The 12,255-nt window shown below is 41.0% G+C and overlaps 1 protein-coding gene across 1 annotated transcript in view; it reads left to right on the top strand.

The window, feature by feature from the left end:
• The window catches only part of ETNPPL (ethanolamine-phosphate phospho-lyase), an 18,809-nt gene extending 6,889 nt beyond the window's left edge, over window positions 1–11,920 (top strand). Inside the window, exons 5-13 of the mRNA XM_059377099.1 lie at window positions 1,721–1,811; window positions 3,084–3,200; window positions 5,070–5,152; window positions 5,759–5,984; window positions 6,897–7,051; window positions 7,433–7,522; window positions 8,184–8,314; window positions 9,431–9,498; window positions 10,590–11,920. Coding sequence (XP_059233082.1) covers window positions 1,721–1,811; window positions 3,084–3,200; window positions 5,070–5,152; window positions 5,759–5,984; window positions 6,897–7,051; window positions 7,433–7,522; window positions 8,184–8,314; window positions 9,431–9,498; window positions 10,590–10,721 — 1,093 coding nt within the window. The 3' untranslated portion in view covers window positions 10,722–11,920. The remainder of the gene's footprint in view (window positions 1–1,720; window positions 1,812–3,083; window positions 3,201–5,069; window positions 5,153–5,758; window positions 5,985–6,896; window positions 7,052–7,432; window positions 7,523–8,183; window positions 8,315–9,430; window positions 9,499–10,589) is intronic.
• Window positions 11,921–12,255: the final 335 nt, after the last annotated feature.

The raw sequence follows: 12,255 nt of genomic DNA, 5'->3' as shown, positions 1-12,255 counted from the left end.
AGAGAGAGAGAGAGGAGGAAGCAGGCTCCCCACTGAGCAGAGAGCCTGATGCGGGACTCGATCCCAGGACCCTGAGATCATGACCTGAGCCGAAGGCAGCGGCTTAACCCACTGAGCCACCCAGGCTCCCGGCTGCCTGCATTCTTTGCGCTGGGGTCCCCCCTTCATCTTCGGAGCAACCATTTCACCAGTCCTAACATGGCCACCATCCTCACCTCGCTTCCCCTACCTCTGACCACCGTCCTGCTGCCTCTTCTTTCACCTGTAAAGACTCCTGTGATTCCACTGAACCATGCCCCCCCCAGGATTATCTCTCTATCTCAAGATTCTTAATTTAATCAAACCTGCAAGGACCCCTTTGCCATGTGACATATTCCTAGGTTCTTAGGACCAGAATGCATATTCTTTGCCCATTTTTCTGTTGGGATTCCCTTCTGTTTCTTGATGGTTTGTGTTTGCTTATACAGTCTAGGTCAAAAGATCTCAACCTTGACTGTGTCTTAAAATTATCTAGGAAAAAAAATTCTTTGAATTCCAGGGCCCAGGCCCCACCCTAGACCAATTAAAGAAAATCAGGAGTGGATCCCAGGAAACAGTATGTATTTTTAAGTTTCCCAAGTGATTCCCAAGTTTCCCAAGTGATGCAGGCCCAGTTGAGAATGGCCATTGTAAGCATTAATCTAAGTTTGAAACATTTCAAATATGTTTTCCCACTGTATCATCTGTCTTTTAGCTTTGTCCATGGTATCCTTCAACTGAAATCTTTAATTTTAATCAAATCAAAAAGATAACATTTTCATTGTATAGTTTATGTATTCTATGTTTTGTTAATATCACTCCCCCTACAGGGACCACACCCCCCCAGATCACAAAGATGTTTTCTTCATTTTCTTCTCCTACCTCTGTGAAATCCACCAGGGGTCCACTGCATTAACATTTATGTGTGGAGGTATCTCTGAGCTGGTGTCTGTCCCAGTCTTCTCTTTGTTCTCATTCTGATACATACTTACTGTCACATACATATCATTCTCATACTTACTATGGTTCTGTAGCAACTTTAATTTTGTTAAGGGAAGTCCTCTCTGTTTTATCTTTTTGTGGACTTTTAAAAATTTCTTTTCCAGATCTCCCACTTAAGCCCCTGAGCAAGAAACAGAAAACTGTATTTTAAGCAAGAGAAAGAAACCTCACAGTCACTTGGTCACCTCTCAATCTTAGTTCTTCCTGAAGAGATCTTTTGCTCTTACCAAGTTGTATTTGTCCAGCATATGCAATCCGACATCCCACAGGAACGATTCCTGACAGAAACACAGCCCATTCTATGATAAAAATTTGTTTTTAAAATTCACCTGAATATAACTGTCAAATACATTTAAAGAATACATACTCAGCAAGTTTTCCGTGAATCTGTAGAAAATAATTTTTGAATTTAGACACTCTAATTTAGCACATCTAATATCATCCTAAGAAATTAAGTTTTCTTTTCCTGCTTAAAAAAAGTCTATGAGGATCCATACTTGGTTTCCTCTGTGTTTTATTACATGAATAAGGAGAACTGGACAAATGAAGTGGCCAGTCTTGCCACAAAGAATTAGATCCTATACAGTTAAATCTGGCACTAAGGTTAAGATTCTTCTAGATAATACACATTATTGTTTTTCATATACTACAAAAACTTCTTTCTCTGAATGATTTTGGTTACTGTCCTTTTTCTTTTCAGCGCTTATCATGGTCACCTGTCATCTTTAATTGAGATCAGTCCATATAAATTCCGGAAGGGCAAAGATGTCAAGAAAGCATTTGTGCATGTGGTGAGTATCTTAGAGTATAAGAATCAGAAAGCTGGTTCTGGAAGAATGCCTAATGTTATAATCCAGCTCAATCCGTTCACCAAAATGAAACTGTGAAAAAGAAACTAAGATCTAGAGCAGTTATGTGACTTAGTAAAGTCGAAAAGCTAGTTAATGACAGAATGTTGTTTAAAATCCACTGATGAGGGGCGCCTGGGTGGCTCAGTGGGTTAAGCCTCTGCTTTCAGCTCAGGTCATGATCTCAGGGTCCTGGGATCGAGCCCTGCATCGGGCTCTCTGCTTGGCAGGGAGCCTGCTTCCCCCTCTCTCTCTGTCTGCCTCTCTGCCTACCTGTGATCTTTCTCTCTGTCAAATAAATAAATTAAATAAATAAATAAATAAAATCCACTAATGAGTTTTCACAATCAACCTAGTGTGGTGGTAGCGAAGGCTGTTATTCACAGCTATCATTTTGTTTTGGTCTTCAGTTTCTTTTCCTGTCTACTGATGCCAGCTTGAAATTTGGAGTTGAATCTAGTGTGTATGACTATCTCAAAAATTAAACTGCTCTATACTAAAGTATTATGTAGAGTTATGAAGTAAAATAAATAAGAAACCAGTCAAGTTGTTTTTGAAACATTAAAACTGGCAGTTTAATTAAGAATCAGTAGACTTTAAGAGAATCGTCAATTCCTTCTTTCAAAATGGTAAGACCTGGCATCAGTACTAAGGCATTCTAGTTTTTGCAATGATTACAGTTTGCTATAGAGTTGGTAAGTGTTGTATTATTTTCGGTGTAGAATAGTTAATACAATGTTCATCCCTTGAAATTGTCAAATACGATAATCACTCTTATGGATGTGAATTTGCTCTTGATTCGAATAGGGATGCAGTCTTGACTTAACAAAGGTCTAGGAGCAAATCCAAGTTCCTGTTCACAATACCAAGGTCTTGGTTTTCACAGAATTCAGAAATGTTAAGGAAACAGAACGAAAAAACCTAGAGTCACTTAAACTCACATAATCACCTTTCTAATATGCTCTTGTGGGAAAATGCCTTTTTTTTAGAGTTTATTTGTCCCAGAAGTAGATATTTTCACAGTACTTTTTAAAAAGGTTTTATTTATTTGTCAGAGAGATAGAGAAAGAGCGAAAGCACAAGCAGAAGGAGAGGCAGACAGAGGTAGAAGCAGGCTCCCAGCTGAGCAAGAAGCCCAATGTGGGGCTCGATCCCAAGACCCTGGGATCACCCTTCTTTGCCATAGATCTTAAACTACCATTTGGTTGTTTCCAGGCACCAACTCCAGATACTTACAGAGGCAAATACAGAGAAGATCATGCAGACCCAGCCAGCGCTTATGCAGATGAAGTAAAGGAAATTATTAAAGAAGCTCATAACAATGGAAGGAAGGTTTGTATTTATAGCTTTGGAAACAGCTTCCCATCTTTTGTAAAGAGGATCGAAATCACTGTGACACATTGGCGAGGTGGAAAAGGATTAGATCTCAATTCCTTTCTGTTTATCTCTGCTTACATTTCACTTGGTTTGTATTTCAAAAAGTGCATTATTATGATCAAGTGCTAAGACTATCTATTTTTATTTATTCTGGAAACGCAATCACTATGCCTGTTTTAGAACTGGTGGCCTAATTTCTCACTTTCCCAGTGGGATGCAAACTCTGGCCGAAGAGGTAGGGGGAGAGGCCCATGGACAGACTCTTCCAAATGAAAATACCATGGGGTAGAAGAGTGATATAAGAGGAAGGGAAGGGAAGAGGCCCAGTGGCCCTGGGGCCTTTGAACCAATGCAGGCTCCCAGGCCCAGGAAGCCTTGCTGCTTCCCTCGAACTGGTATAACTTTCCTAAAAGCTGCAGAGCCAGGGTTAGCCAAGGAAGAGCAAATGTTTCCCCAACATGAGCCTGGGCTTCAAACACAGAACCAGAATCCTCCACAGTAAGAAGAAGAGTTTCCATTTTTTCAGTCTTCACCCTACTCTCTTCAGCTTAACATAAATTCCCAGCCTCTTTGTGGGTTACTCATGTGGAGTTTTAAAGTGACTGGACATATGCTTTGCCTTTAAACTGGCTTATGGCATAAACAGGGCAATTAAAAATTTTTTTAATGAGATAAAAATGAAGACTTGACTTTTTCCAATGTAAATATTTTTATCCTAGTGACTGGAGAGTCATTTGCATATCTCCAGATGGGACATCTGTGTAGCTGGCCCTCAGTGCTCCCTGTTACGGGGACCTTCATATGCCTTTCTTCTTCAAGGGCAGCCCATTCCTCCTTACACGAACGGTAGAGAGTGCTTCCAGGAAAAACAAAACAAAACAAAAAACTTTACATTACCAAGATCACATGGGGTTTTTTGCTGGTAAAAGGGTCTGAATAAATTTTTGGAGAACATTAACATTCAGTAGTTATGGACCTGATGCTGTCCTGTTAACAATGCTGAAAGCAATGAGCAAATAAAAGATGGATTCTTCAGAATAGTACATGTGCTTACAAAGCAATCTCATAAGTCCAGTGGCTTCATTTTATAGGTACTAAATGAAATATTTAAAAGTGAAGAACTTAAGCCAAGGTAATACAGTTACTGAGATGTAGTCTGGACGAAAACCTCGGTTCTCTTGACTTCCTGTCTCATCTTGTCTGTGCTTTCTCTTCTTGATTCATTGTCGCCTATTTTCTATTCCTCCTTTCTTCCCCTCTAGAGCATTTCGTTCGCAATTCCTCTTGTGAATTGCCTGATTCCGTTAAGTCTGGTTCAGGGTAAGAACTAGGAATACAGCTCAGTAACTAATGCGTGTGGCCCTCAGTCACCCTCCTCTTTCCTGAGAGCAAATTCCAGGCTTAGGCTGTCCTCATCACCCATCTAGGGAAACAGGCACCATGGCAATGGATTTAGAACCTGGGTAATTTTTTTTAGAAGTTTGTGTCAAAGACAGATCAAAACATCATTCTTGTTCAGTTGATCCTAATGAAAACACTGCATTTGAATTAATAATGGGGAACCGGAGGTTGCCCTCTCCTCCATTTCGCACACAGTGGTTTCACTGGTACTCTAGAATTTCAGAAACGGATGAATTTCAGATCAGTTGCTTTTACAGCACTAACATCTATCTCTTCTTGTCTTTGTCATCACGTGGCCTATTTGCCTCTTGCCACGGGGCCATTCCCAGCCATCTCGCAAATAACCTGCTCTGTAAGAAGTCCTCTTTTTTAGGGGGTTCAAGGGGGACCTAATGGACTTTGACCCCATGTTCTCTTGTATAGATTGCTGCCTTTATTGCTGAATCCATGCAGAGTTGTGGCGGACAAATAATCCCTCCAGCAGGCTACTTCCAGAAAGTGGCAGAGTATGTACCTGACTTGGGCTCTCTGGGTCGAACTGAAGTCTTGGTGACCGTTCTGCAAGGCCGTCCTGGTTAAAATATCGAAGTACTTCCGGACTAGCTGGCAAATAGGCACTTCAGCATGCCTGCCACGCCAGGACTCCCCAGAACCTCTCCACCTTCCCAAGATCCAGCAAATAAAGGGTGTATATGTGGTCCAGCAGGAGGGGCCTCCGGGGCTCTGCTCCAGTCCCCAACCTGGCATCCTCTCTGGCTAGTGCCCATGCTTTACCAATAAATAAACATTTGAAGACTAAGCCTGCTAAACACTACTTCTTGTTCACGTCTTTCTCTTCCCACTTAAAATGCCATAGTAGGGCTTACTCAAAGCAGCACAAAACTGAATAATAAGAACATGTCTACTCTGGAAAGTATGTGATTATATTTCAAAGTCAGTGACATCATGCAGATGTCACTGGGGATTTGAGCACAGAAATGGTTTTGACAACTATTCCAAACCTCAAGTTAACAACAATTTTTTTTTTATATCCTCCATAATCTGTATCTTTGTGGGTGGGTTTGGGGACTCTTGGTGACCTGAAGACCCAAGATTTCCCTTTTGCTTTTCAGATATGTCCACAGAGCAGGAGGTGTGTTTATAGCTGATGAAGTTCAGGTGGGCTTTGGTCGAGCTGGGAAACATTTCTGGAGCTTCCAAATGCATGGAGAAGATTTTGTTCCAGACATTGTGACAATGGGAAAACCAATGGGCAATGGTCACCCAATGGCATGCGTGGTAACAACCAAAGAAATCGCAGAAGCCTTCAGCAGTTCTGGGATGGAATATTTCAATACGGTAAATTTTGGCCTCCCGACTTATGCTAAGAAGGAAAAATACTGTGTGTTCTTACACTTCTTGCCATTGTAGTAAAGAATAAAGAATAAGGTTCAGTATTGCCAGCTAACCACCCCAGGTCCTCAGCCAGACTTCGATCTAACCGTATTTCATCCTATCTGGCATAATTCTCCTTGTATTTTTCCTTGTGTTTCTTTCCCCTTTCTAGAATGATTAATTGTTCCAGTGATAAATGGTTGCCTTGCTCAGCTTTAGAAGTTATGATGTTTCACCCACAGATGATATGATCTTCTTTATTTTATATCACATTTAAATTCCCCAAACATTTCCAAAGTGTTTAGATGATACAGTACTATAATTGTTATATGGCTGTCACAGGAGATAGTAAATTTTTTATCTTTAGGAAGTTTTATTTCCTTGGTTTTACCTCCCAAAAGTCATGAACTTTAAGCTTGGAAAAAATTATTATAGTTTGTGCCGTATGTGTCATAGGACTTGTGACAACTAAAAGTAAGAATCAAATCTAAGGACATAAATTATTTGGAGAAAATGTCCTTGTTTAGCTGTTTTCACATAACTGTTCAGGGACAGAAGCCCGTATCCCCCTCACTGAACCATACTCTGAAATCTTAGCTCCCAATGCAGTGTCTGGTTTTTGTTTGGTTGAACTAATAAATTCCCTGATAGTCCTCCATACCAGTCATGCAGCATGGAAAATATAATTTGGAATGAATTTTTGCTCAGTCATAAACAAATAAAATCACATTATATTCTAAATCTAAAAAGTTTACAGCACAAGGGAAAAATTTATTGAAATTTTATCTCTACCTGCTTATGTATGAGCCAAATTTCTCATGGATGAAGCAATACCACTAATTCAACCATTATGGTTTTGTAACCTTTTTTCTACAGTATGGAGGAAATCCAGTATCTTCTGCTGTTGGTTTGGCTGTCCTGAATATAATTGAAAATGAAGACCTTCAAGGAAATGCCATTAGAGTAGGGGATTATCTTACCGAGTTACTCAATAAACAGAAGGCTAAACATACTTTGATAGGAGAGATCAGGTATGTTTATCATGAATGTGTCATGTGGTTATTCATTTTTCCAATGAAAATAGCTTAAATTTTGTCTTATAAATTTAAAATAATGAAACTAAATCTAGAAAACATTGAAAACCATTTAAAAAAAACAACAACAACTCGTTCTTAATCCAGAACACTGATATCACCGCTTTTAACTTTTGGGTGTATATCTTTCTCAATTTTATACTTAAAAAAAAAAAATACTTAAAAAATACTTAAAAAAAAATAAAGTAAAGAAAAAAAAAACTGGATGACAAATCAAATCCAGCTTCAAATTAAACTGAAGTTGGGGGACAGTGTTGGTATTTTATGACAACGCAGTGTCTCAGAGAGCATCTGTCAAGTTTTCTTTATCTTCCTCAGAGGCATTGGCCTGTTTATCGGAATTGACCTGGTGAAGGACCGTCAGAAAAGGACCCCTGCCACAGAGGAAGCTCAACACATCATCTACAAGTAAGTGCACCCCCACACCTGCCTGGTGTCCCCATTTGAAACATGCCTCTCCCCCCACTTGAAAGCTTCCTGTACTTCCCACCTCTCCAAATAAGGGAAGTTAGAGATGCATTCAATTTATAAATGTGGGCTGCTTGCATGAGAATACTGAACTGCTCTATGTTCACACTATTCCTTTTTCTTTTAAAAAAAAAAAAAAAATTATTTATTTATTTATTTATTTGAGAGAGAAAGAGAGCACAAGAGGGAAGAAGGGCAGAGGGAGAGGGAAAAGCAGACTCCTTCTTGAGCAGGGAGCCCATGTCCCAGGACCCGGGGAGCATGACCTGAGCGAAAGGCAGATGCCTAACCGACTGAGCCATCCAGGTGCCCCTGTTCACACCATTCTTTTTTTTTTTTTTTTTTTTAAGATTTTATCTATTTATTTGACAGACAGAGATCACAAGTAGGCAGAGAGGCAGGCAGAGAGAGAGGAGGAAGCAAGCTCCCTGCAGAGCAGAGAACCAATGTGGGGCTCGATCCCAGGACCCTGGGATCATGACCTGAGCTGAAGGCAGAGGCTTTAACCCACTGAGCCACCCAGGCGCCCCTGTTCACACCGTTCTTAAATAATCTTGGTTACCACTTATATACACTCATGAATATTTCCTGCTCTAATTAGGATGAAAGAAAAGCGAGTACTTCTCAGTGCAGATGGACCTCACCGAAATGTGCTGAAAATAAAACCACCTATGTGCTTCACGGAAGAAGATGCTAAGTTTATGGTGGACCAACTTGATGAGATTCTAACAGGTCTGTTTGCAGACGCTTCAGATGCTTCCCCATCCCGTACCTGGTCATACATGACGTGACGGTGTGGTGTGTGTTCTTCTGACAGAAGGGAAGGCGCTTGGAAATGGATGGGTAACTTTATGTAGCACCAGGAAAAAATAGCTGAAAAGTAATAACTCTGTAGACTCTTAGCTAACTCTAAAGTGTCTGCATGCATTCCCACAGCTCCAGATCTGGGTTTTTAAGGAACGAACACAGTCTTATTTTTTCCCTATAATTCACTTTTTTTTTTTTTTAAGATTTTATTTATTTATCTGACAGAGAGAAATCACAAGTAGACGGAGAGGCAGGCAGAGAGGGAGAGAGAGAGAGGGAAGCAGGCTCCCCTCTGAGCAGAGAGCCCGATGTGGGACTCGATCCCAGGACCCTGAGATCATGACCTGAGCCGAAGGCAGCGGCTTAACCCACTGAGCCACCCAGGCGCCCCTATAATTCACTTTTTAAAAAAGAAAACTGCATGTCTGCCTTGCCCGGTGCACCGCAGATGCAATGACATATAGAGTTTTAGCATTCTTCCCCGGGAAATAGGAGAAGCATGATTAATAAAAATTTATGGGTTACAGGTTAACAATTCTTCGCTATATGATGAATCTTTCAACTTGCATGTGTATTTCACTTATTACATTTTGAGGCTTTTTTTTTGCCATTCAGAACTACCCCTGTCATAGGAATTTATCTTTTGATTACCTGTATTATATAATAAAGTTCATTTGGTTTTTTGTTAGGAGCATAAATTGAACTTGAAGAGTAAACTAGTGGCAAAAAACCCTGTTGGAAAACATAACGTACTGTCAAATGTTAGAACACTTTCTTTGAATAAATTTGAATATTTCCGTTGAATAAAGTGAACCAGGCATACCCAGCCCAGGTTCAGCGGCCCTTGTAAATGATAATGATGAAATGTGCCAATATAAGTCTAAGAGCAGCCATTCTAATAGCGACATGTTTTAAACGCATTACATTTACTTCTCAATTCTTCATTAAAGGTATATCTATACACACCAAGGTCTTTTATTTTTTTTTTTTTTAAGATTTTTATGTTATTCTGTCTTCTCCATTGTATCTTCCTTGATGTAGTTTTAGAAGAAGGCATCGGAGCCCAAAGTGAGAGTGTGATCTCTGAGAATGCTCCGTGCAGAGCAAAGGTAAGAGTCTGCTGTTCCATTTTGGGGGGAAAAGTTTAAAACTTTGGAACATCGATTAAAAGGAAGGCAAATTTTAAAAAGTTGTACAATATAACCTTTAGAATATAATCCATCTTTGCTGGGATTGGCTTAGTGTTGCGATTTTGAGTGCACGATTACATTTCAAAGCAAGTGTCATACCGTTTGAAAGAAAGCAAGCCGGAGAGCCATTCTTACAGAATCGTTCCCGTACCCACCAAAAAACCCCTCAGGCCAGCAGAGGGAATCGGCAAAATATTGAGAGAAATGGTAACTGATGTCCTAAACTCCTTCCTGCTTGTTGGCAGGCCACCTGACACTGGGTTGGATTCCCACACATCACCCTTTAAAATCAGCGGAAGCATTAGCCGCGTGGCTCTGAAAGGCCAGTGTTCCGTCATGGATGGTGGCAGGGGCCTGGGAAATCTCTGGCACCAAGTGGCCTAGTTTCTGCATTTGATGTGCTTCCAGCAGAGAGCCTTTCCATTCTCTCCCTAAGCTGCCCAGGGTGTGAGAAAGCACTCCCCGGAAACAGAAAGGCGAACTCTGGAGAGGCTTTGTTACATAATTTGCTATTTGTTTATGACTTCGATGCATAAAGGAACACTCAGTGCCTCGAGCCCGCCTGCACGTACTGAGCAGTCAGCAAAGCGCTTTTCCTGGTGCAGAAACATTAGGCTCTTTGAATGAGAGCAAATGATTTGCTAACAGGACAGCTTCTGTCTCTTGGTGGAATGCAGACCAGGTCGCGAAAGCCATACTTCTCTGCAGTTTGATCGCTCGATTATCAAGTCCAGGACAGGACCGTAGCTGAGAACTGAGCATGCACTGACAAGGAGAAGGGAGTTCATGGGAAATCGCGCATTGGAGTTAGCGCCCATGTTCCTGAAATTTTGGCTCAGGATCTTGGATTTTATGCTGACCTTGCGTGTCAGATGTCTATAGGAGAGTCTAGGCAGAATTCGGGAGGATGGTGGGGCACTGTGATGTTGTGTGAGGCTGAGCCCTGCAGAGGCCGGGTAGGGTGGAGCGTGGAGTGGCCACCCACTGGAGTCTGTGCACCTGTCTTGCAGATGCTGAAGGAAGCACACTCACGGGAATGGCTTGATGACAGCACCTTGGACCCCCGGGAAAATCTCAGCCAAAAGAGAAATGGATTGTGCACTGATAAACATTCCCTGCTCAGTAAGAGGCTCAAGACATGAGAGATGAACACCATAAAGTAGGATAAATGTCCAGGGTTATAGAGAATCATTGGAAGTGTCTCTCTCTCCTAGCCACTCTATCGTACCCTCTACCGGTAGAATTTGCATTCCATTTCGACGTGTAAATAAAAAGGTAAAGGAGTGAAAAGAGTAAGCCAAGTGATAATCAAACCATGTCAGGATGATTAGTTCAGCCTCTAGCCTATTAATTCCTTACTGGAGATTTCTGAATGTGCTTAATTTATTCTACTAAATTCATGCTTCAAATTGAAAATGAAGTTGGCGGCTTTACTCCGTTTCAGAGTTTGAAATGAGAGAGCAAAGCACTATAGGTTCCTTAACTTTGCAGACTTATGCCTTAAAATACGAAGGAATCATTCTTTATTGATTTGATGTATATATATTTTGGGGGCTCTAATAAAAGATGATGTAAACTGAAACATTTTTACTAGAAAAGTGTCCCCTTGTTTTGCAGAGAATATTAGGGCTGGTGAAATCAAAACCATTTGGAAAAAAATCGCTTACAGCCAAGTGTTAAGAAGTAAGTGGATAAATCAGACCTCTGGCTGAGAACCAGGTTAGTCAAGGTCCTGTGGAGTCGTGGTGGGCTCCTGGCGTCAGCAAGAAGGACAAGGAGTAAACTCAGAAACACTCACACTGATGCAGCTGGAACAGCAGCAGTAGCCAAAGTGCTGTGTTCTGTCAGGAGACCTCAGCTCTGTGTATGTCAGGTTGTGTCCCCTTGGCAAGTCACTTACCTGTCGGGTAGGAAAGTTACCTTTCGACCAGCCATCTTCCTTTCTCATCAAGTTTATCGGTACCACACACAGCCCCACACACATAAGAACAGGAGTGCGCACACATACACACACACATTTATAACCAGACACTGGACAAGGGAAGTGAGGAAGTCTGGAACCTCAAGGGTCTCTTTGAGACATGCTGGTACCGTGAGACATTCACTTGGAGGCCGATGTACTGAACTGGAGGAAATCTGAATTTCCGTATTCACTTCCCATTCTCTCTCTGTGGCCTTCCAAAGACTTATTAAACTTTGTATTTTGGTTTTTGTTCCATGCAGGAGGGAGAATACTCTTGCTATGGCTATTTCATGACAACTGAGAGAGATGTCAGGAGGAAAATTAATTGTAAAATCTTCCTTTCTGAGTTTGTGATTAATTAAAATGCTATTTTAAAAAGCAAGGTCTCATTATTAAATACTTTTTCCACCTGAAAATTTCACTGACTGTGGGTTCTGGCCGATAATACAGAAATTGGTTCCCAGGAGCTGATGAAAAGGAGGGAGTGTAGAGGTCTTTGTAGCTGGCTTCTGGGCTGATTAGGTCCTCACCAAACAGATCCACATCCCGTGAGCACCCCATGTGGGCAAGCTCAGACAGTACTTAAACTCTTTTCTTTTTGGAGAGTGTATGTGTGTTCAAGAGAGCAAGGCAAAAACAACCCATACCTTTGTTACAAGTTTTCTAAGTATAAAATAATAGAAAATTAAGACTTTCTTCTTTGATATACTGCA

This window comes from Mustela nigripes, chromosome 1, assembly GCF_022355385.1.
Source record: "Mustela nigripes isolate SB6536 chromosome 1, MUSNIG.SB6536, whole genome shotgun sequence".
Lineage (NCBI taxonomy): Eukaryota > Metazoa > Chordata > Mammalia > Carnivora > Mustelidae > Mustela > Mustela nigripes.
The sequence above is the reverse complement of the archived record's forward strand: the minus strand, read 5'-3'. Positions and strand labels throughout refer to the sequence as shown.